At 45.3% G+C, this 24,260-nt stretch overlaps 7 protein-coding genes across 7 annotated transcripts; 6 read left to right on the top strand and 1 right to left on the bottom strand.

The window, feature by feature from the left end:
• Positions 1-159: 159 nt before the first annotated feature.
• On the top strand, positions 160-1,710 carry SAMD00019534_097710 (hypothetical protein; the record flags this gene model as incomplete). Its single annotated transcript, XM_012894803.1, has 3 exons — positions 160-343; positions 436-1,358; positions 1,450-1,710. Coding segments are annotated over 3 exons (1,368 nt in total), but the record flags the coding sequence as incomplete, so codon positions are not given.
• A 182-nt stretch (positions 1,711-1,892) lies between these two features.
• On the top strand, positions 1,893-3,660 carry SAMD00019534_097700 (hypothetical protein; the record flags this gene model as incomplete). Its single annotated transcript, XM_012894802.1, has 3 exons — positions 1,893-2,030; positions 2,128-3,104; positions 3,180-3,660. The coding sequence occupies 3 exons, from the start codon at positions 1,893-1,895 to the stop codon at positions 3,658-3,660; spliced, it is 1,596 nt and encodes a 531-aa protein (XP_012750256.1).
• Positions 3,661-3,901: 241 nt separating this feature from the next.
• SAMD00019534_097690 (hypothetical protein) lies at positions 3,902-5,545 on the top strand (the record flags this gene model as incomplete). Its single annotated transcript, XM_012894801.1, has 1 exon — positions 3,902-5,545. A coding segment is annotated over one exon (1,644 nt), but the record flags the coding sequence as incomplete, so codon positions are not given.
• Positions 5,546-5,868: 323 nt separating this feature from the next.
• SAMD00019534_097680 (hypothetical protein) lies at positions 5,869-7,222 on the top strand (the record flags this gene model as incomplete). The annotated part of the gene is made up of 2 exons (XM_012894800.1): positions 5,869-6,009; positions 6,119-7,222. Coding segments are annotated over 2 exons (1,245 nt in total), but the record flags the coding sequence as incomplete, so codon positions are not given.
• A 9,607-nt stretch (positions 7,223-16,829) lies between these two features.
• SAMD00019534_097670 (hypothetical protein) lies at positions 16,830-17,511 on the bottom strand (the record flags this gene model as incomplete). The annotated part of the gene is made up of 2 exons (XM_012894799.1): positions 16,830-16,878; positions 17,057-17,511. The coding sequence occupies 2 exons, from the start codon at positions 17,509-17,511 to the stop codon at positions 16,830-16,832; spliced, it is 504 nt and encodes a 167-aa protein (XP_012750253.1).
• A 188-nt stretch (positions 17,512-17,699) lies between these two features.
• Positions 17,700-18,377, top strand: SAMD00019534_097660 (hypothetical protein; the record flags this gene model as incomplete). The annotated part of the gene is made up of 3 exons (XM_012894798.1): positions 17,700-18,026; positions 18,126-18,207; positions 18,307-18,377. The coding sequence occupies 3 exons, from the start codon at positions 17,700-17,702 to the stop codon at positions 18,375-18,377; spliced, it is 480 nt and encodes a 159-aa protein (XP_012750252.1).
• A 306-nt stretch (positions 18,378-18,683) lies between these two features.
• SAMD00019534_097650 (hypothetical protein) lies at positions 18,684-24,245 on the top strand (the record flags this gene model as incomplete). Its single annotated transcript, XM_012894797.1, has 5 exons — positions 18,684-19,832; positions 19,923-20,384; positions 20,452-20,542; positions 20,623-20,995; positions 21,059-24,245. The coding sequence occupies 5 exons, from the start codon at positions 18,684-18,686 to the stop codon at positions 24,243-24,245; spliced, it is 5,262 nt and encodes a 1,753-aa protein (XP_012750251.1).
• Positions 24,246-24,260: the final 15 nt, after the last annotated feature.

Here is a 24,260-nt window from a genome sequence, read left to right as displayed (position 1 = left end):
AATGTTGGATACTGTCCAACAAGACCAATCAACAATACATTCGGAAAGAAGATCCCATAAATGTGTTGTTATTGAATGAATAAACGAAACGTGATCAGATTGAATGATGCACTTTGAGTCGACGAAAGTTGAACAAATAGATAGAAGAGCAGGTAGAAGATGATGATGATGACCTTTACACGAGTAAGCAACAGCAGGCCATTGTTATCAACAGTTGCCTTGTTGAATAGCTGTGGCAATAGTAGGCTATACACTACATCAGGTGTATCTGCCCATCTTCCCAGTCACAACAGAGACAAGAAGATTCTGATTCATGGTACCGATGCCACTGGTGTTTCTCTTGGTATGATCGCGCGGTATCTACTTGGCAAGTGGTCAACCATTCCTTACTAACTGGACAGTACTTTGTCATCAATCAATCAATAATCCATTCAGCACTCTTCTTGAAACGAAGAGGTATCTCTTCTGAGCTTGTAGATACAGGATCACCATCGACTAGAAGCGATCGTGGAATGATCATTGGAGGCAATGAGATCAGAGCACTAAAGCAGAACGGTGTCTTTGAGTCCATATATCGAAAGAGCAAAGATATCTCTAGCTCAGTGGTAGCGTCACGTGATGGCGACGTATATGGTCAATGTCAGTTTGAGAAGTGTCTCCCAACACTTCCCTTTGCACTGACAGAGTCCACCTACGTTGAGACGTTGCTTCAAGAGTGCTTGTCCACACCTCAATCTGGTGAAGGCATTGTCAAGCTTCGCAGGGGCGAGACCAAGCTCACTCTTCAACAGCCAAAGAACCAACAAGTGTCTACGACCAACAACAAGATATTCGTCTCCTACTCAGAGACCAGCAAGGCAGCATACGATCTTGTGGTGGGCTGCGATCCACACTCCAACTCTAACGACATACAGTCGGTGTCACCCGTTCGCAGCTACATGCTGCGAGACGCTACACCAAACAATATCGCCGAACAATATCCCGAGCAACTGTACCATTTCCGAACAGTGATCAATCGTCCTCAGCTCTTCCCCTCGATTGCGATGCAGCAGTTTGCCACAGAGAAGCGTTTACTTACATTCCCGCTACCCAACGATCGTCTGGCCGTCAGTGGTTCGTTTAAGAAACCACTTCAGTCAAGTCCTGTGGGCGATGTTCCTCGCAACAAGATCTTCCAGACGTTCCTTGACTTTGAGGATATAGGAGCACACATCATCACCGAGTTCCTAGAGTCGGCACCCGAGTCACTCAAGCTGGAGAAGACCGAGTCAAATCGTCTGGTGTCCTATATCTCATCGGCAGGCAATGTCGTAGTGATTGGCGAAGCAGCTGATCGTCTTGCTGGTGGTTCATTCGAGGTGAGTAGTAAACGTAGTACCAACGTCATCAACAACACAAACATGTTAGTACTAACATGATGATACAACAACATCATCCAAACATCGACAGAGTAACTTTATTGGAATTGAGGATGCATACCAACTTGCAGAGCTGATCAGTGGATCCCCAACATCAGTGGACCAGCTGATGGTACTGTTCAACCAACAGAGACAAACAAGAATTAAGAGTATATTGGAGACAATCAATCATCAGGAGCATATCGTTTACAAGGGCGGATGGCAAGTTCGGCTCTTTGGAAAGTACTACCTTAGGAGATACTTCTCTCAGAGAAGTCAATCAAAGAGAATCAGACAGATCACTGGCAGTAATTAACAAAAAAAAAACAACGACCTACGTCATGTGGTGCGACTGATGGGGTGCCCAACAGACACCTTACTTAAAACAACAAATATCTTGATTTTGATCAGGTGGACATCCTTCTCAATGGTCTTTTAATCTTTTCGATCAATCACTTTAAAATATAGATAGATAAGATATAGAGAGAGATAGATATGAAGTTGTTTGTTTTGCTCAACATAATAGCCATTATTGGCCTAGTGTCATCGTCCACCATTAGCACTACCACTTTGGACATTGCTGATGGTCCCCTAGAAGGTCTGCAATATGATACATATCGCGCATTCCTTGGTGTATGTTGCTATTTTCATTCGGCAATCCAATCTTTGAACACGACAATCACTAACTTGCATGCCTCCCTGATCATGACTCCTCAACCACCATACCTAGGTACAATTCATTCAACCACCTATTGGATCACTACGTTGGAAATCACCAGTTGCACCTACACCATGGTCGCCATCCGTATACAATGCCACCTATGAAAGACCAGGTTGTCCACAGGTTTGTGAGATGCCAAATGCAACTTGTCCCAGTGTCACCTCTGAGGATTGTCTGTACCTCAACGTCTACACACCATTGGTGACTGACAACACTGAGCTATTGCCAGTGATGGTCTTCTTCCCAGGTGGTCGTTTCTCGATGGGTGCCGCCAGCACCCCACTCTATGATGGTGGCAGCTTTGTCAATCGTTCAAACGTGATACTGGTCACAACCAACTATCGTCTTGGTGTTCTGGGCTTCCTAGCCACTGATACGATCGCTGGCAACTTTGGATTCGAGGACCAGCTAATGTCGTTACAATGGGTTCAGGCCAACATCAAGTCATTCGGTGGTGACCCTACTAGAGTCACTGTGTTTGGTGAGTCGGCAGGAGGCACCTCATCATCCATTCACTTGACGTCACCGGCCAGCGCTGGTCTCTTCAGCAACCTGATCATCGAATCCAATCCATGGGCACTGCCAGTCAAGACAGCCAAACAAATGTATCCACTGGCCGAGAAGTTTGCCAAAGACCTCGGCTGCAAGGTTACTGATGATGCCTGCATGATGGCCAAGACTGTCGATGAGATCACCATAGCCCAAAACACCAGTGAGAACTCATTCAGTGTTCTACATCCGCTGTTTGCCTTCTTGCCATGGACACCAATTGTTGATGGCAAGCTGATTCTAGACCAACCACTGGCTATGCTTGAGAAGGGTAACTTCAACAAGGTTCCAGTGTTGATGGGCACAGTTCAGGAGGAGGCACTGATCTTTATTGCTTCTGTCTCAACAAACATCAACAGCTTGGAGTATCACGCTGCACTTGTCGACATCTTTGGTAGATATTCAATTGGAATTGATGAATTGTACAAACCCTTGGTGTAAGTTGTCTATTAACGAGTATGCTCGATATCAATTGCGATCACTAACATTTGTTTCTCTAACATCCATCCTAGGAATGGATCAAACTACGAGGGACTTATGACCACTATCGGAACAGACTATATCTTTGTATGTCCAACTCGTAGAGCTGCCGTTGCAGTTGCTCAAGCAGGACTACCAGTGTTCCAGTACCAGTTCATTCACGTATCATCGTTTGATGCCTATGGACCAGCATACCCAATGTGTGTTGATGCCGTGTGCCACGGAATGGAGCTCCCCTACGTATTCAACACGGTCACAGCCACGGGACAGTTCACGTTCACACCAGCAGAGCAACAGCTCTCCTATGACATGATGGCCTACTGGTCAAACTTTGCAAAGACCAGCAATCCAAATGTGAACACTGGCTCTGGCTTCACACCAGCTCAGCCATGGACAATGTACAGCGCTCAGGGTGACTCTACGTTGATCTTCCAAACACCGACTACTCAAACTACAGGACTGAGAGCACATTACTGTGACTACTTTGATACGATTGGTTATGAGATATGGTAAACTACAACCTTCATTCCTCAGTGTTGACCTGACCTTGGTGACACACCTCTTTGTTTGGAACTCGAGTTTGTGAGAATTCCAAATTTATTATTGTTTTCAATTCGTTTCCAATTAATTAAATAATTTAATTTGGTGTGATGAGGGTAATGCTTGTGTTCTACTCACTCACTCCATTATCTGTTTATCCATCATCATACACATAATAATTATTTGTTACATTATATATATATATATTTATATTATGGATAATAATCAACAACAACAACAACCAGGAAACAAAGAAGAGATAATTAAAAATGTTCTTAGTATGTTCCCTCTACTCACAAGGGATCATTACTTGTACTCAACATTGAACCGATGCAATTGGCAGATTGAACCAGCCTTGGACTCATTGCAGAAGCGCCACGATACTCTGGAGAAGGAACAAAAGCTGATCCAGCAGCAGGTCGAGGAGAAGAAGGCTCGTGAACAGGCAATCAAACAGGAGAAGGCACTCAAGGAGGTGAAGGACATCTTTGGCAATGCTTTCCCAGACTCAAAGTACAAGGAAGCCTTGTTCAAATGTGACTTCAAGGTCGACGAGACTGTAGACTCCCTAATGACAGAGAGCCATCTGATCAACGAGGAGAAGGAGAAAAAGATCAAGGAGGAACAGAGACTGCAGGAAGAGAAGATCGAGCGTGAGAGACAAGAGAAGCTAAAGAGAGAAGAGGCCATCGCAGAGATCAGACGTCAAGAGGCTGCTTTGCTCGAGGCAGAGAGACAGAGAAGAGCCGAGGAGTTGAAGAAGAGACTAGAGGAGGAAGAGTTGAGAAGAAAGATCGAGGAAGAGGAGGCCAGACACCGTGAGGAGGAGGTCAGAAGACGTTTGGAGGAGGAGATCATGCGTCGCATGGTAGAGGCCAAACGAAGAGCTGAGGAGGAAGAGGCCGCTGCACAGCGCAGGGCAGAAGAGGCCAGACTCTTGGAGGAGGAGACTAGAAGAATGGAAGAGGAGCTCAAAAGACGTGAGGAGGAGCTAAAGAGGGAGGAAGAGAGACGTCAGAGAGAGGAAGAAGAGGAAAGACTCCGTATGCTAGAGGAGGAGAGGCGTAGACAACAAGAGGAGGAGGAGAGACGCGCCCAGGAGAGCAAGAGGGTGCAGTCCTTGTTGTTGGACCTCAAGAGTCTCTCTGACGAACAAAAGAAGGAGGTGGCCAACTCTGAGCTGTTCAAGGAGATCGTTCGTGACTTCAAGAGCCACTTGACCGTAAGGGAGGATTGCAACAACAACAACAAAATCCCATCTCCCTACATCCCATCTCCATCGCCCTACTCAACTTTTGGCTTCACAACTGCACAGCCAATCAAGTACACATGCCCCTATAGCAACAACAACAACAACGGAAACAACAACAATCCAAATGTCATCAATCCGTTTGCCAGACCACCTGTGCACCCATCCCCCTTCTATATCCCTTCACAACCTGTACAGCAACAAAAACCAGTTGAGGCCAACAACAACACAAACAACCCATTCAACACTTCACCATTCTCCACATCTCCAATTCCGGTCAGACATATAGGAGCACTCCCCTATCCACCATATACTGGTCTCCAACCATTGACTCCAATCATCCCCCAACCAGTTCCAACCCATCCCGTTTACCCTGGTCAGGTGCAGCAGCAACAACTAAAGAATGTTGGTGTTGGAGAGCCAACACCAGCCCCAGTGAACATGTCACCCAAGTCGGCCAACAAGAAGACTACGATTGAAAACCTTTCTTCCATGTTCCCATCGATCTCCAAGGACACTATTGAGTGCGTGTGGATGCAGAGCGAGAACAACATTGAGACAGCAGTTCAGAACCTGTTGGACATCAGTGTTCCAGCCGTCAAGAAGGAGTAGAGGCCTCTACCATTATTATGGATGACTCAGAGACTCTCCCCTCATTGTGTTTAATTAATTAAATAATTGTGTTATTTTTGTTAGTAATAATCACAGTAATCGATTGGATACCGATCGACGATGATTCATCGCATTACATTCTTAATCAATTCAGCAGTTCTTCCCAACTAATAGTGGTAATTTCGATGAATTGAGTGGGGTGTCGATTCATTGGATTTATCAGTCCTAAAAAGGCTGTAATAAAACCAATGTAAGAAAATCAATCATTTATCAAAATAGACAGATAACAACAAAACATTATATAAATAACCTACACTCCAATGAACATGAACTTGATTAAGATACCTCCATATAGTTACATCCACGTCCTGGACACCAACAAGAATGTGTCTAGACTCGAGGTTGGACCCCAAACATTCTTGTGCAAAGAACATGAGAAGATTGCTTATGGTCCAAAGCCTGTATGTATATTACACATACTACTCACAAACACAAATAAACAGAGGACAATAACTGATATCAACAACAACAACAACAACAACAACAACAATATGATCATTATCCATCTAGATGCATGTCATACCAAAACTACACTACTGTATTGTGGAGAATCCAGTGATTAAGGACCCAAAGACTGGTGTCCAGGAGATGGATAAGCATGGACAGGCCAGGCTTCGACATGGTCAAAGAGAGATCAGGTTCGAGCAGAACGATCCATTCCCTCTTTACCCAGGTGAGGTAATGGTCGATAGCAAGATCATGTCCCTGAGCATCGTCTTGGACAATGAGGCCTTGAAGTTAAAGGCTTTGTGTGACTTCACTGCCGCAAATGGCAAGAAAAGAAAGGCCGGAGAGGAGTATCTATTCGTTGGCCCTTCCACATATCATCCAACCGTCGAGGAGCAGGTGGTCGAGAAGGTCAAGGCCATCATTGTCAGACCACATCAAGCAATCAAGCTAAGAGCCAGAATCGACTTTATAGATCGTCAGGACAAGCAACGCAAGTCAGGCGAGGAGTGGTTGATCACCGAGGAGGGTGCCTTCTTGCAGGATCCATACGAGGAGCTGGTCGAGCATATTGAGGCCACTGTACTAGACGAGAAGATATCCATCATCCTAGAAGCAAGAAAGAACTTCAATGACAATGGTATCGAGAGAAAGAAGGGCCAACAGTGGTTGTTGACCAAAGAGGACACGTCCCTCTACATTCCACAGCCAGAGGTCAAGATTGACAGGGTGGTGCCATTGACCGTACTCAACAGCAGTGAGTATGCCGTCATCCAGGACTACCAGGATGAGGAGACCCACGTCAATATGATGGGCAAGAAGAAGATGGTTCGTGGCCCAGCCCTGTTCTTCCTAAAACCAGGCGAGTCGATCGTTTCGTTGGAGAATGTTCGTGTGCTTGGACCAGAGGACGCAATTCAGGTGACAGCTCTGGAGGAGTTTGATGACACAGTCACTGTTGCCGGCCAGATCAAGTCAATCAGAAGGAAGGCTGGAACCAGATGGTATATATATGGACCAGCTGAATGGGTTCCCCCAATTCAAGTCAAGGAGTTATCCAAGATCAAGGCGATCGTCAATTTGGAGGATTTGAACATCCATATATTCTCCCCAATCTATCTATTTTCATTTATAGCAATAATCTTGTATCTGTTGATTAAATTAATTTTTTAATTAAAACTATTAATCCAGAATGTACATTTCAAACAAACTTGAATAGATGATCATCAAAAACAGCACAGAATTCATTTTGTTTGAACAAACACAAAAACAACATTTATTTATCACTACTAGTACTGGTCAATAGTATATATCAAGGTTAATCGAACAGTAAAGTCATCAGCAACAGACCAGTTAAACAAAACAAACATTGAAAGCGACGGTTCATCAACCACTTTATTCTTTTATAATCAATCATTCACATTCATACATTCAATCATTCAATCATTCAATCATTCATTCATTCATTCATTCATTCATTCATTCAGATCATCAATAACCCTTAATATTGTGCATTAATAGCTGCAGCTTCATTGTGAAAGAAGGACTCATTTGGTGCCAAAGACAGTGTCACGGTAGACTGCCATGGCATCTTCCGGACTCCCAAACAGGGCCAGAGCGAGCAGCAGTAGTTCCTCTGGTAGCGACTCAGAGTCAAAGGCTGTTCTACCAGCAGATCACATCATGTTTCGCTTATTAGGTGACTTCAAGGAGCACACCAAAGTAAAGATAGAGATATTCGTAAGAGTATGTTTGTCATTCATGTGACTGGTATTAGATAGATAGATAGATAGATAGAGAAGAGAGAGAACAGCATAACTTACAACATCAACAACAACAACAACAACAGGATGAAAAGATAAAGATTGAAGACTTCTTTGAAGGATCGGATTCAAAGACCTTTCACAATGTACTTGAGGGCCTGACTGATGTATCCAAGTTCTATTTGAACTTGGTAGCGGGTGCATTATTGCAATGGCGATCATCACAACACGTCATCCCAGTCAAGAGTATATCAAAGCCAAAGCTGTACGTATCTCTATGTCTTAGTTGTATATGAATGACTGCTACTGACATGCACACACATCTACTGCTATACAGGGATGGATCAGATACAAAGAAAGATATCACACCTATTGTAGATGAACGATACAAACTCATTGTAGACTACATCTTTTGTATATCACTGCTGATGGTACTCAGTTCTTTGACAAAGGACAACCTGAACGACACGATTGGCAACCAAATCGAATCGATATGCTACGATCACTTCAAGTTGGAGCGCAGCAGAGTGACATCATCGACCTCAGCCACCATCCCAGATCTCTGCGCCTCCATCCTCGGTCAGCTCAGCAAGTATCGTCTTCGTAGTGTCTCATCCAGATTCTTCAAAGAGATACAACTATGTCTGAGCTCAAACACACTGCGTTCAAAGACCTTCTCCATCCTACAAGGTATACGATTCCTTAAGGTCAAGGTATGTAACATCCAGATTGTTCGAGGTAATGGATCCTTGATCTAGACGGACTGACTGACTGACACATCATCATCTTCATTGCAAACAGATATCATCAACACAAAAGTTGAAACAATCACAAGAGTTCTTATCATCATTCTTGGATCTGTTCAAGAACAATAAGATCAAGGGTGATCTGCGACGAGAGATCTCCGAAATCCTGGCAAGCATCTTGCGTCCTCTCACTGAGGAGAAGTTCAGACCAGATGTATCATACACCGAATGGATAGCCACAGTCAAGGAGCTATATGACTTTATCTCCAAGAAAACAAAGAAATCAAAGGATGTCTTGGTAAGTTCTAAATCAACTAACGAACTTGCTATGTAGTTTGCTAATCGTACATATATACATACATACATACAAACACAGACATCATATCCACTATTGTCAATATTATTGTGCTGCTCAGACAAGGAGGCCTTTATCAAGAGTTTCTGGGGTCTGATGGACAATTTCATCAAGATCAAGGACAAACAAGTGAGACCATATGCACTAGAGTCCAGTCAGTATCTACTCGAGTGCTATCTCACAAAGTACTCTGAGCAACCAGAGGAGGTGTCTGAGCGATTGCATCAGTTTGTCAGCCATATATTCCCCACTGGACACTCAAAGAAGGTCACACTAAGCGCCAGTGACTCTTTGAACATCTTCACCGATATCATCTGCGTCATTGCCAACAACAGGTTGGACTTTTCATTCGAGAAGATCATATTCGACCTCCTCAGAGGTGGTGATCCAAAGGATGCCAGTGGCTACGTGTCCAATCCAGAACGAATGATCATTGGACTCCGTGCCATACTCATTATCGATCAGGCTGGTGCCAACCCAGTCACACCAAAGATGCGCTCCTTTAGCAACAGTCCAGGTGGAAGCCCGGCCGCCAGTCCCGTGCCCGATCCGATGCTCTCCACCAACAAGGTGAGGGCCGTTCGACGACAGCGCTATGGCACACTGAACCTCAAGAAGCCAACAGCAACAACAACACCCATTGAGCCCTATATCAAGACGTTGAGCATCTTTCTATCACAGATCCTGGTGGCATTGGATTCTAGCTTTGGCATGCTGTTGACCTCAAATCAAACCAAGCCCCTCAACGAATTGCTGGAAAAGATGCGTCCACCAGGCCCATCCTGCTTGGAACTACTCAAGATAGCCATCACCACAATCCCCATTGCCTTCCCCAACAAGTTGTCTGTTGCAGAGTTGGTACTGATGCTGTCCAAGTACCTGATCCATCTGGACAAGGGCGTTTGCGAAAAGTCATCGCATGTGCTCACTCAGCTAATGACCACACGGCCCGATCTCAGATCAAGCATCATTGGCGGACTTGGCAAGTTTGCTCTCAGTCTTAGCGATAAGATGTCCAGTCTCATTTGTATCGTACTGGAAAAGATGGCCGAGCTTCTCACTCTGTGGGCTGCCTCCAAGACTCGTGGCTTCCAATTGGCATCGGACGAGGGCGAGGACTTGCAGAGGTTCAAGCCCGATGCGATCACAAATGCACCAGACGTTCCATTTGTTGAAGCCGTTGCCATGGTCTTTCTTTGCAGCAGCAGTGGTCGTTGTCGACGTGTCAGTCTTTCAATACTCGATTCCATTCGCACTGTACACGAGGCATTCTTGGCTACCAAGGACGAGGACGAGATTGAAATATTCACACACATCAAAGACATTATCGACGAGAATGGCAATGAGTACCTATATAGACACGCACAGAACCTCACCAACTACTTTGAGAACAAGTACAAGAAGCAGAAATCAGCGCAGGACATTGAACGTGTGATGGAGTCAGAGACGAGGGAGTCACAGCTTCTTTGGAGCGCATGTCTCTCTGACATTGCTCGGTCAGCGTCTGAACTTGTGCCTCTCTCAATCAACAAGGCCACCGAGCTGATTCTGCAAAGAATAAGACCGATCCAACCAGAGGAGAACAAGACACAGTCAGTCACATTGGAGAGCGAGGCCCTGTCAATATGGTGGAGAAACTATATCATATTCGCATGCGCAACTATTCAGATCACGGACAACACTGCCATTGACATCAAAAAGAAGATGACCGATCTTCCAGACCAAGCTCCAACTTCAGCACGAGAGTTGTTCAACCTTATCATCCCCTATCTCAAGTCGACTGACAGGTTCTTTGTCGAATCCACCTTGGTGGCACTGGAGAAGACTCATTCCAAGGTACTGGAGGTTCTGTTCGACCTGCTCAAACCATTTGAGCACGAATTGCACATCACAAAGAAGACCAAGAAGAAGTCGGATGGTCTGCGCTCAGTGATTGGCATACGTAGACACTGTCTAGAGTCACTCAAGCCAGGCGAACTTKGTCAAGCGTGAGAACCYTCAAGCGTTCCTATGTAGAGTTCATCCAAGAGGTTCTACAGTATCTGTTGTCCGAGTCAAACAACAGTGACTATCTCTGGGACACTCTCAATGACATCAGATTCAACTTTTGTGTATTAATACATCGCATTGTACAGCAGCTATACTTTGGAGCAAAGGAGTTCCTGGACAAGGTAGGTTACAGTCGGCAGCATAACATAATCAAAGTCAACATCAATCCTAACACCACATGGCAATGGTTCTACTTTCTAGAACCTCAGAAAGGACCTGTTCAGATTGTTGTTTAGCAAGTGGAGTGAGAGTGAAGAGTTGCTCAGGGAGGACTCTGTGTCTAGGAAACTGTTGGTGTTCCTACAGCAGGAGGAGAAGGAGGTGGCCAAGAGGAAGGAGAGCGAGAACAGAATATTTGAACATGCATCACAGTTGAGCAATGTGGCCTCTCATGCAGTATCAATCATCTTGTTGGGTCCTCAGTTCATCGACACGTTCAAGGACCCAAACGGCGTCATCTTTCAATGGATCAACTCTATGTTTGTCAGCAAGATGAAGTCCAAAGTCAGATCCATCACACGTCAGGCGCTTCAGAACTTTGTCAAGTCCAACCTGGGGCACCCCGAACTCATATATCACTGTGTCAACCAGTGCTACAGTCTCACGGGCAACGTAGCCAATGGCTACTTCGTTACGTTGTCAGAGATGTGCCAGGACCAGGTTCTCAAGTTCTCGTGCAGCGAATCTATCCTCACCAACCTGGTCATATTCAACTCTGGCTCACCATCGTCGTCAGTACGACAGAGTGCACAACAGCTCCTGTACTTTATGAAGGCGTCCAGTACCACCGATATCTACAGCGATGGCTACTACCCCTCAGCGATTGGAAGTGATGTCATTGACACCTATCTTACAGCGCAAGTCAATCTCTCAAAGACTCTGTCTCTAGAGAACCCAGAACTATGTTACGAGTTCTTTTTGGACGTTGTCTATCGATTAGAGTCTGGTGACTCTAGTGCCCACCAGGAACAACACAGCCAGATGCTCAACTATGTTGCACCTTGGATAGAGCAGATGAACCTATTGCACCTGGCCTCTGTCAACTCACAGATGTTGGAGGTTGTGCTACAGGGTCTCGTAGTGATCACCAAGAAGCACACGGCCCACGCACATCTTATTGAACGCATTTGGAAGATTCTGGGACTCATCGAGGACAACATCTCCATCATCATTGACTCCATCCTCAACATCATGGAGAAGAACAGAAACAATGATCTGATCCCAGTGTTCAAGAAGATATGTGTGTTCCTCGGTAGATCATCACCACAGAAGCTGGTTGATTGTCTCGTTGGTGAGATATCGTCCACAAGTGCAGCACAGTCCTTTACAGAGGACGCTGAGGCCAAGACCCTGGGCAAGAGTGTGGCCAAGTTGACAAACAGTCGGGTGGCCATACCACTTCAGGCGCAGACCAACGAAACCTACAATACCACAGCTTCCATCGCACATGCCTTCCACAATGCCACCGACGTTGTCGATAGGACCATCAAGAGCTACCCTCTTACCCGGTTCCAACTGCCTCTCATCTTCCTGTCAGAGGTGTCCTTTGAGGTTGGTGAAGAGTTCCGTGTTCACTTGCCTCTACTTCTCCAACTGATCTTCCTTGGCCTGTACTACAATCACCAACCCGTACATGAACATTGTCGAATGTTGCTCATCAACCTTATCAGAATGCTGGTGATCAAGAAGTATCAGCAGCACGGTAACACTGACTCGAGTACATACGAGGAGGCCGTACAACTAGTGGACTCTCTTCTTCCATCGTCCTACCGCAACGAGGATCTGTCATCAGCGTTCAACTCCAAAGAGCTGTCCACAAAGAAGGAGATTTCCAATCCAAAGTACGTCGTCATTCTCACGAGACGTGTCGTTAACGTACTATCGAATGGCTCCAACGATCTCAAGGAGAACTGGGGCGTCAATGCACTCAACTGGGCGACCAACTCTCAGAACGTTCGTTTGGCACTACGAAGCAATCAGATTCTCCGTGGCCTCGAACCAACAACCACTGTGGATGCACTCACAGACGTCCTTCAATGTCTAGGCAAGAACATGTCGGACATCAACGCCGAGAATATCTATCTCATTGGTGAGATCCAAGAGACACTACTGGTCATGATCAATTGTATACATCCGTCCAAGCTGATACTCTTCCCACAACTGCTCTGGGGCACACTGGCAATGCTGCACTCTGACTTTGAGACGCACTTTAACAATGCCATCAGGATCTTGTCACTGCTCCTTGAGATTGTCAACTTCCAGGACCGAGCCGTCCAGAACGTGTTCCTTGCCTCCATCCCAAAGGAGTGGGACTTCTTCCATGGTATCCAACCAATGGCCATCAAGGGACTGATGTCCAACAACACGTTCCCATTGACCATTGAGTTCCTGAGCAAACTGACCATGCAGCCTTGCGACGAGATTTTCCACCCAGAACCCATTCGGTTCCTGACCAATCTCACCTCGCTTCTGCCACACATATGTGCTAGCATTGGTGAGATGCAACAGGACCACACGTGCTACCTAATGGCCGAGCGACTCTCCATGGTCTCTGAAAACATGGGACTGAGTCGTCTCTCCCACATCTTCCAGAACTACTGCAATATGAACTATCTCAAACAACTGGACCTGTTCTTGACCGATCTATCTGGACCACTGTGCGAGTTGGTGTCCAAACACCCAACACTGGTCTTCTCACTCCTGTTCAACATCCTAGAGTATGGCCCACGTGACTACCAGTATCCAATTCTCAAGTTGCTTACCACATTGGTCAAGGGAGGAATCAATCCAGCAGATACCAAGACATCACGAGTGGCTGACTGGTACGACACAGTGGCAATGTTCATCAATGATCACAAGACACCAAACTACATCGTGGCACAATCATTGCGCTTCATAGAGATATCCAGTGGCAATTCACCAACCAGTTTGCAGCAGATTGACAATGCCAGCATGAAGCCTTCGAGAATGTCAAACGTCGTGCCAAAGAAGTTTACAAACAAAGTGGACAGGGGTACTCATCTGGCACAGGTCACTCTGACAAAGGTACTGGACACGTGCACTCCATCCAGTACGCTTGCCAAGTCAATGTACTCTACGACACAGATATTTGAGAAGTTCTTCTCGTCAACAGACGACTTGCAACCACCTCAAAAGGCATACGATATCGATGACGACGATGACGACCTGTCGTCCTCCACTCAACTCAACAATCTATCCTCTGAGAATGGTGACGGTGATACTGACACTCTGCATTCCAATCCCGATCTGACGTTTGATGGCATGTCAGAGTTCCATCAATTCCCACACTTCCAAGGCTTCAACGATATACTTGAAGGTCTTGGTGATATGTCCAATGCAACGACCACAACAACAACAACATTTGGAGGTGTCAGTGGTGGCAGTGCATCGTCCGATGACTCCATTTCAATGTCATCATCATCAGTATCAACTACCTCCACCTCGTCGTCGTCACAACTCAAAGCACATGTGTCTGCCAACCTGCCACCTTTGAATGCCAACTCCCCACAGATGGGTGCCTCCAACACCACGTTTGGCACGGCCACCTCAAAGCGAACACTCAACAGCTCCAACTCCCCAATAATGTCCCGACACCAAATGCAATTCCAGTCCACCTCAACCCTTTCCACCTTGTCCTACAACGTCACGGCGGCCAAGAGTTGGTGGAACAGCTGCTCGGAGCAAATCGAATTCCAATCGGACAAGGAGGTGTTTGATGTGTTTGTTGCAGCCACACAACTGATGCAACACATCTCCATCGAGTACAAGACTCTTTTCAACCAATGTCTACCGCTAATATCGTCAATATCCACAGAGGTCTCTGCCTTTTCTGTCGACATGTTTGAAAAGTCATCATTCACAATGGCCCACCTGGAGATTCAAAAGTCAAAGGAGATGGCGGACAAGTACAAGAAGAAGCTGGAGAGCAAGCCATCTCTGTCCAAGTTGTTCATGGATATGCGCGAAAAGTCCATCGAGACGTTCAGTCAGCAACTGAATGTCTATACAGAGGCCAGGACGTCTACAAACAACACGAGAGCCAAGTTATTCGAAAATGGAATCTCTAACGACCAGCATCAGATTCAGGTGGCCGAGACCAAGTTCTGTTTCGCCATGTGCAGTCTCTACCAACAGTTGCTGCAGGTTTGGTTGGCCAACCTTTCGCTTCAAGAGCTGCTCAATGACTATGCACTACATGACCTTCACATTGACAAACAGCGAGACGAGATCAAGAAGGAGTTGAACAAGTGCAAGGTGTTGACAGTTCTTATCAAAGAGAAAGAATCAGACCTCTCCAACAACAACAACAACAAGGTGCACAGTCCAACGTCGATAACATCGACACCAGTTTCACTCAGTAGTCCATCGCTATTGGACGAATCTATTAAGCTCAAGGGTACCAAGGAAAGGAAGAGGGCCAGTACACGTACAGAGGACAAGTGAGCGAATGAATAATAATAAACTTAATAGTATTTATAATTAATTATTGAGTTCACTATATATATCAATATTGGTATTAAAAATGTTACACTATATATTATACTAGGGAGGGTAGAGAGGGAGGAGGAGATCCAATAAGGACAAACCTTGGAGAATAATGCATGTATCTTCAACTAACTGGAATTTGGCGTGTCCCATCACTGAAGAACTCCAAAGTTGAAATTGTCTTGACTATCTCTATTGTTTCGGTGTCAATTTGCCAACGGCGAAGAGTGAGTGACACGAGGTTTCCCCCGCTTTTTGAGCTTGTTGCCAGCCCATCAGCCACAAGATCCATTTGTATAGAAGTCCATGGATAATATGGGCCCCCGACTGTCAAGTCTAGGGATACTAGGGATGTGTTTCTGGCAAAAACACTAGTAATATATGTCAAATATTCCGCATTATCATCGTCATTGGGCTCACGTTCTCTGCCGTCATTGGGGGGAGTACGGCCTTAAGTGTGCGCAGAGTAGGCAGATTTCTTGAGATTAGATGATACAGTTTCTGAACCACTGGAATTAAGAGGGAAAGAAGAGGAAGGAGGAAGGAAAGAGGAAAGGGTAGTGTGAGTAAGTGGCAAGGCCATTGAACTAACTTTGACCCTTATACTTTATACTACTTACTATCCTGCTTAGACTTACTCTCCTGGTTGTGCTCATTAATTATTGATAGGTCCAATGACTGTATTTTTATATTGAGGTGATTGGAAAGGCCCTCCAGCAGTGTACCAGGGTTAATTGAGTCGTCTATGGACAAGTGCGTGATACTCTTGTTTGCAATCAATCCATTGAGAAAAAGTTGGGTGTAGTCCTCGTGTTGACTGGATAACGAAGTATGAGGGAATCGAATATCCATATGTTTGAGTACCTTATTTACCCCCAAGGCATCGAAGACGCTTTTTCCGCTCTCTATTTCTGGCACCTGTAGTGGCCCTCGCCTTACAGACCCCAAATGGCTGAATTCTGTCCAAAAAGAGTCCAAAGTACCATCTATCTTCAGCTTTGTCAAGGTTGGTGATCGGAGAAATGTCTCGAGTTGCTGTGGCCTGAAGGACTCACCACCTACACACACATCCAGAAGGACAAGCCGATGGCTTGCGTTTGCAAGTCTGCTCCACATGGTATCAAAGTGACCAAATTGAGGGTATCTCCAACTACACGGGATGTTAATCCTGATGTTTTGAAGGTGAACAAGCTTTGTTATCCACTTGGAGTTAAAGCCGCAGGAGTATCCGCAGATTTCCACAGAAGTTAGGTTGCCGAACTGTGGAAAACAAAGTATGTCCACGGTGGGATTCCAAAATCTTGTGGGGCGACCGTAGTTGAAATACAGTGATTGGATATTATTGGATGGCTCTTCTACATCTTCTTCAATGCCTTTCTCTTTGCGCCATTGGATATAGAATTGCTTTAGGTTGGGGTAATGATAGACCACACCATCGCAAGTTCTACTGCGCCAAAAGTCTGGGAGCACTTCGTCCACATCCACTTCTTCACCAATGATGTCTACCTCCTTCTTAAGCTCCACTGTAACTGTATCTTGATGGGGGCACTTTCCCCACCACCTCCTGCGCTCTGACACATACTGGTCCTCGGCTTCAGACGCAAAGCTGTCGTCGGCGTCGGTGTCATATTCTGTGTCTTCTATGCGCCGCATCTCTTCTTCATCGCTATCGTATATCTCGTCATTGCCATATTTATCGCCAATCTCATCAAATGCGTAATGAGGATCGAGTAGTTCTATGAGGTCATAACTCTGTTCGATAGTGTTGAGGTTGATGTGCTTGATGTTGTTGAATAGGGACCATGCTCGTTGCTCTCCGCGCAAGATGCTACGAATGGTCTGGGACGGAGCGTAGCACATATTTGGTGCTGATCCGATTGCCATTGAGACGATGCCGAACCAACACTTGCATACCATCGCTATAGCGAACATCCAATCTTCAAACCTCACCACCTGTTCGTCATTGACTCCCTCTCTGTCTCTGATTAGCAATGTAGTCAAGATTGTGTATTGAAGCGATAATGGAACGGACTCCATTTCGATGTGAGTGAGTGTGTTTGTTATCAATAGAAGTAATAGAAGAGCGACGTAATGATTAATTTGGTAATTGGTAGGTAATAAATTGTATATCTATCTCCTTTGACAATCAATCACATTTGGATGATCATCCAATTTGAATAGTTTTGTCATAACCCAAACAGATAAATACACAAACACATAAACAAATGTCAAAGAAGGATCAACCAATGAATGATGTTGTGGAGGATGATGAAGATGATGTCGCAGAGGAGGAAGAGGAGGACGATGAAATGGAAGTAGATAAAGACATTGCTGATGATGATGATCATCAAGATGAGGATGACGATGACGATGATGAGGACGAAGATGACACAAAGGGAAACGCTCAGGTCGCATCAGAGGACAAGAAGGAGAAAAAGAAGAAGAAGTCTGCCACTGCTCTGCCAGTGGCTAGAATCAAGAGAATCATGCGTACAGATAAGGATGTTAAGTTAATATCTAGTGATGCTTCACTATTGATCACAAAGTCAACTGTATGTTTGTTTGTTTGTTTCAGAAGTAAAGAGTGTGGACACTCACACATCTTCATCATGATGCTGACAATGCGATAACTACTATCAATGACCAAACAGGAGTTATTTTTAGAGTACCTAGCAAAAGAGGCCTTCAAGAAGACCACTGGAAAGAGAAAGCTATTGTCCTACAAAGAGTTATGTAAGTGTTATTAACCAACAAACTAATATTATATATATATATATAATATATAACACTTTTCTAACGATGCTCATCAACAAACAACAACAACAACAACAGCATCTGCTGTTAAGGAAATAGAAGCACTTGAGTTCTTGGCAGATATCATTCCACCAAAAGTGATCACCTGATCAATAAACTTTCGACAACAACATAAATAGAACAATGCCCAGGTCCAACTGATGTGGGTGTATGTTTTGGTTTGTGTCTGCTGATAGCAAGAGTTTTGACTGAATCAGTGTAACAAAACGACTTCTCGAGCGGTGGTGTTTGTTTGTTTGTTTGATAGAGATAATTGAGAAAGAGAGGTTTACTACTATTTATTATTATTATTATTATTACTACTGTTATTTACTATTATTATTAAGCACACTATAAATATTCTACTACTATCGTTAACTTAACATATATATATATATAAGTGAATGATGGAGGAAATGGATAGGGAGCAAAGTGTAGACAGGGCAATGAGCGAGTTGTTCAAGATTAACAAGATCGACATCTTGAACAACCCTGTCAAGTACGAATCACCAATGATGGACTCAACTGGCTCACCAATGAACAGCACCTTTATTGCATTGTCCACCAGCAGTATCAATAGCAGTAGTAGTGGTGCTGGAGCCAATAAGATATCACCTTCTTCGTCTGCAGAGTGGTCCATCGACTCGGACAAGGACAAGAAGACGAGACGATTCTCATTATACGTCTATCAGAAGCCAACGGATGAACAGAGAAAGCAGATATCAGAGCTCTACGGTTACATGTCACAGAGTGACGGTCAGAGCTATACATACTCACATGACTCGAGCCATGGCATTCTCGGTGAGGATGTGCCAAGTACATTATCAAGGACTACATCTTTGAGCATAAATGATATCAATCTCAACAGCAGTAACAGTAACAACAACAACAACAACAATAACAGCCATAACAATTACAACAACGTTAACAATAAGACAAATGATATCAACCAATCCACACCAATATCCAAAACAACTACCATCAACAATACCTCATTACCTCAACAACAACAACAACAACAGGCACAAGCACAACAACAGATACTTGCCTATCCACATACAGTTGTTCCATACAACCTGCCACCAGCTATTGACTCGATGATACCCGAGCCAAAGACCTTAAAACCACCCGACCCCAGTCAACTTCCACACTCATATCTCTCGACAGTGGCCAAGTACCCTAACTCTTACAGCGAGGCCATTCGCGCCAGTGGAGCGTATAAGCCCTCCTATGTACCACCCGGCTACATTGCACAGCCTGGGGGAGGGTACGCCGCCGATGAATACAACGAAAAGGAGTCGATCCTCAAGCCAATATTGCATCCGCCACTCTCCAGCGCCAAGGACTGGAATGCAGAGTACCAGACATTGGTCAACAACAACAAGATGGAGGGCTATCGTGATCTGTCAAAGTTGGCACACGACTTTGTCTACACTGCAAAGATATATGGCAAGGTTATCATTTCGGAGCTTACCCTGCCGCTACACCTAAAGACCATCAAACCCATCAACATTGGTGGCGTTGCTGGTGGCCACAAGTACATTGCATTGGGCATATTGTTCAAGGTAAGGAGTTTCAAGCTCAAATTGAGTTGGTAGAGAGATTGATCGTTAACTAACAAATCAACAACAAACACACTTCTAATATGTATGTAGCTTGCACTTGATTCACAAGGTCTCTATGTTGGAGACCAAAACGCAATGAAAGCAGCTGGTCATGAGTTGAAGGGTCTTATGAGCTACTACAATGCGCGCGTCGATGGTCTTCATCACCCTTTGATGGCATTGATCGACTACCGAGGCTACAGACTGGTGGCCATGTCATTGTTGCCCATCAATGGCGAGACCATCGTTTATGGCAGCAGTGATGGTGGAATCACTGTGCACAATCAGAACGAACTGTTCAATGAGAAGATGAAGAAATCGGCATCGATCCTCAACATCAAGGAACACATGGTTGGACGAGACAATCCAAAGCTCCTACATTGTTGTGGCGATATCGAAGGACACATTGGCTCCGATGGTCACTTCTACCTGTTGGACTTTGCAAGAGTTTTCCCACCCATTCTCAAACTCAATGATCACAGTCCACCAAGTCATCTATATGAACTCATTAGGGTGAGTGACCATCAATAGAGGTACATTATTGTTACGTGAGTACTTACCAATTCTCTCATCATTATAGCCTGAGTTGGTCAAATCAAACACCAAGCCCTTGTCGTCTGATGCTTTCACTGGTTGGGGAAAATTCGACCCAAACACTCATGAACACAATTGTAAGTGTGATATCACAACAAAGTATAGTTGGGTTGAGAGAGGCTAACACAACAACAACAATAACAAAACTCTCCAATAGATGAGGTCAAGGAGGCATCATATCGATTGTTCCTACAGGTTATACCAAAGTTTGCCAGCTTCTTGCAATCACTGGAGATAACAGATATGAATGAGTTGCATCTCACACAGGAGCTTCATCGTGTGGGCATCAACTGCAGATACATGGGACTGGTTCGACGATTGGTCCGATGTCAGTCACTTCGTAGGATGATGCTGGGTGAGATCTTGGCACGAACCATGAAGTGTGAGATCATGGCACTATTCAGAGGCAAGATGAAGACAGCGGACACACCCTCTGAAGAACCATTCAAGGACGTCGTAGTCACATATTTGAATAGGATATTCAAATACGAACACTCATCCAAGGGAAAGCAATGGCCTGCATCCTTAAGGTATGTATTTAAACAACGACGACAACAATCGTCACATTGTTAATTCTAATTCCAATGTTACAGAACATCCATATCAAAGAAGTTCTGGGGAACTTTCCAAATCATGCCAAAGGATAGAGAGAGCATTTCATTCGAATCTATCCTCAACAAGAGATTTGATGAGGACAAGCTACAACGCCACATTAGATCCAGTGAGCTACTAGAGGAGGATATGCTCATAGATGATGTGGACATACAGGTGGTGATGAAGCGATTCAATCAGCTGACTGGAGTGGGTCTGACAAAGCGAGCCATGAAGGAGATCCTCAAGCAGGACCGAATTCGATTGGTGCCATCAGACGTCAAGAGAATGAAGGCAAAGGTGAAGACACATCATCTTGTTGAGTTTGCCGAAGGAATGGTACTCTGGGACGAGGCCAAGAAGGAGAAGAACAGAGAGAAGCTATGTGGACGACAACCAACACCAGAGTCTGAGAACAGTGATAGAATAGCCGAGCGTTTGTTGACATTGGCCGACGACCACTTCAGAAGTGCCCTGGCACTCTCTCCGCACAGTGGTGAGGTTAGTGCCAACTGGGCATTGATGCTCGTGGAGTGCGCCAGGATCACCCGAATGAACAACCCCAAAGAGGCAGACATCCACTACAGCGCAGCAGAGGAAAAGCTCAGAACGAGTGTATGCGACGGTGGCAAACCAAAGATCACGCTTGACAATGTTCTGTTGGAGTATGCCGAGTTCCTTTGCATTTGGGGCACACATCACCACCTAGAGCTCGATATGAACGAGGCCAATGGACTGCGAAGCAAGGTCTTCAATCGTGCCGGTCGCAAGATAATGGAGGCCATTCAAATCAATCCATCAAAGTTCACTCTGGTCATGCAAAAGGCCAATCACTTGGAGAAGAGCTTCCACGAGTCTGAGAGCTTCAAGGAAGCGGCAGCATACTATGCCGGCTGTGCCGCCATCATGAATTGTTTGATACTGTGCTTTGAGAAGTTGCCCGCCTCACATCATCGTGAGATTGCTGATGCGATCACACAGAACCTATCGCCAATTCAATTGATCATGAAGGAGAAGGAGGCATCCGAGTCCCCCGATCTGGTTCATCGTTCCATCGATGACACATTCAGCTACACGAGCACTGTGTCCTGTCGTAAGGACGAGAACGAGATCAAGAAGCTGTTGGAGATCGATCCATTCGCAATCATTCGCATTGAGATGGGTTACTCCTACATTCGCTACGGATACCTGTCACATGTCTATGGAATCATGTGCTCCAAGCGCAACCACACCAAGATGGCCAGTATCAAGCTTCTGAAAAAGTCTGGCTCCTTGTTCCAGAAGGGCATCGACATGGACCCCTACAACAGAGACATTCTGGTGGACCACATCAAGCGATTCACGTCATCCAGCCAGTTTGTAGAGTTCTATCAAACGGCCATTGGTTGCCCCTCTATCTTGGACTTTGTCGAGGACCGTCTCTTGAGAATCGCTCATATGTCTCTCAAGGACTGCTCGCATCTTCCCATCGAGTTCATTGAGGGAATAATCGAGTATTCACCCAAGGTGAAGATGCTTGTTCTGGACGGATGCACTCAGATCACAGACTCCACAATTGAGTTGATTGTCAAGAAACTACCATATCTTGAGTCGCTCAGCCTCACCAACTGTACAAAAGTCACCACAATCATATCACCCGCTGTCCGCAAGCAGTACTCTGCCACTGCCTCCTCATCAGACAAGCCATTCCCTCATTCGCCAGTGTCACTGGCACATCACCATCACTTTAGTAGTCAGGGCAATCTCGCAGATGCCTCGGAACGCGACAAAAAACAAACACGATTCACTGGCGGTCATCATATTGTTGGCGCATCAATCAACATACTGGCAGCATCTGCACTGGTCACACCACATCAGTCTCAGCTAACGACACAACCCACGCCGCCTGCCAAGCCACTCTCCTTCCTTCATACACTCAACCTCAACAAATGTAAATCAATCACGGACGAGAAGTTGATTGCCCTTGCCAATCTGCAACTACCACTGGTCAACATCTATCTAAAGAAATGCAACATTGGCGATCAGTCCATCATCCAGTTGTCCCAAAATTGTCCCAAGCTAGCGATCATTAAGTTGAGCGGATGCAAGAACATTGGAGATGCCTCAGTCTACTCGATTGCCGTGTGCTGTCTAGGTCTGAGAGAGCTCAGTCTGAACGGTTGCCCGTTGGTCACATCAAACTCTGTCGACAAGCTCATTCGCACCCTTCACGACATTCGTCTGATATCACTGTCCAACACACCAATCGCTGCCAGTGACAACACACTTAGGCTCATTGGCAAGTACTGTAAAGACATTCAATACGTCAGTCTGGCACACAACAACATCATCACAGAGACTGGAGTGTATAGCCTCGTGAGACACAACAGCACGATCCAAGAGCTCAATATCTCACATTGTCCAAACATCTCTGATCATGGTATCACTCACATTGCCCTCAACTGCAACAGACTGCGCAAGCTCAAGATGGTTGGTTTGAACAACGTCACCACACTCAAGGCAATTGGAAACAACTGCTCCGAGTTGGTCGAGTTGGACATATCAGAGTGTCACAAGATCTCCTCGGACCTTGGCTACATCACCAAGGGATGTCCAAAGCTCACCAACTTTAGATTGAGACGATGCTATGGAATGCAGGATCTGTCACTGCTGTCGGCAGATGGAGAGATGCACTCGATGAACAAACTCACTGTTCTGGACTGGAGCTATGGAAACATCGAGTTCCAAACAATCCATTCGATCACTCACTCTTGCAAGTCACTGACCTCGCTCAACATCTCTTTCTGCAAGAGTCTGACCGATACATCTTTGGAGCGCATTGCATCGGACCTGACCAATCTCAAGAAGCTAAAGATAGACTCTATCATCAATATCACCGACGATGGCATCAAAGCATTGTCAGAGGTACAGCCCTATCCAAAGATACAGGTGTTTTCATTGGTTGGATGTCGCAAGATCAGCGATATTGCCGCGCAATATATTCTGGAGCTTCAAGATCTCAAGAAGCTCTCTCTTGGTGGCAGCTTGATAACTACGGCTGGTGCTCAAAGAATCGCCTCAGAGTCCTTTGAGCTGGTCAAGATGAACATTCGCAACTGTCTCAATATCAATCCAGCAGCCATCAGGGAGAAGCATCCTCATATCATTGTGCAGTCCACTCAGAAAGAGACTGCCTACTTCTCCGAGTAATCAATAAATGGAAAC

Source organism: Acytostelium subglobosum (genome assembly GCF_000787575.1).
Source record: "Acytostelium subglobosum LB1 DNA, scaffold: scaffold24, whole genome shotgun sequence".
NCBI lineage: Eukaryota > Evosea > Eumycetozoa > Acytosteliales > Acytosteliaceae > Acytostelium > Acytostelium subglobosum.
Note: the sequence above shows the minus strand (reverse complement) of the source record. Positions and strands in the feature narration are given on the sequence as shown.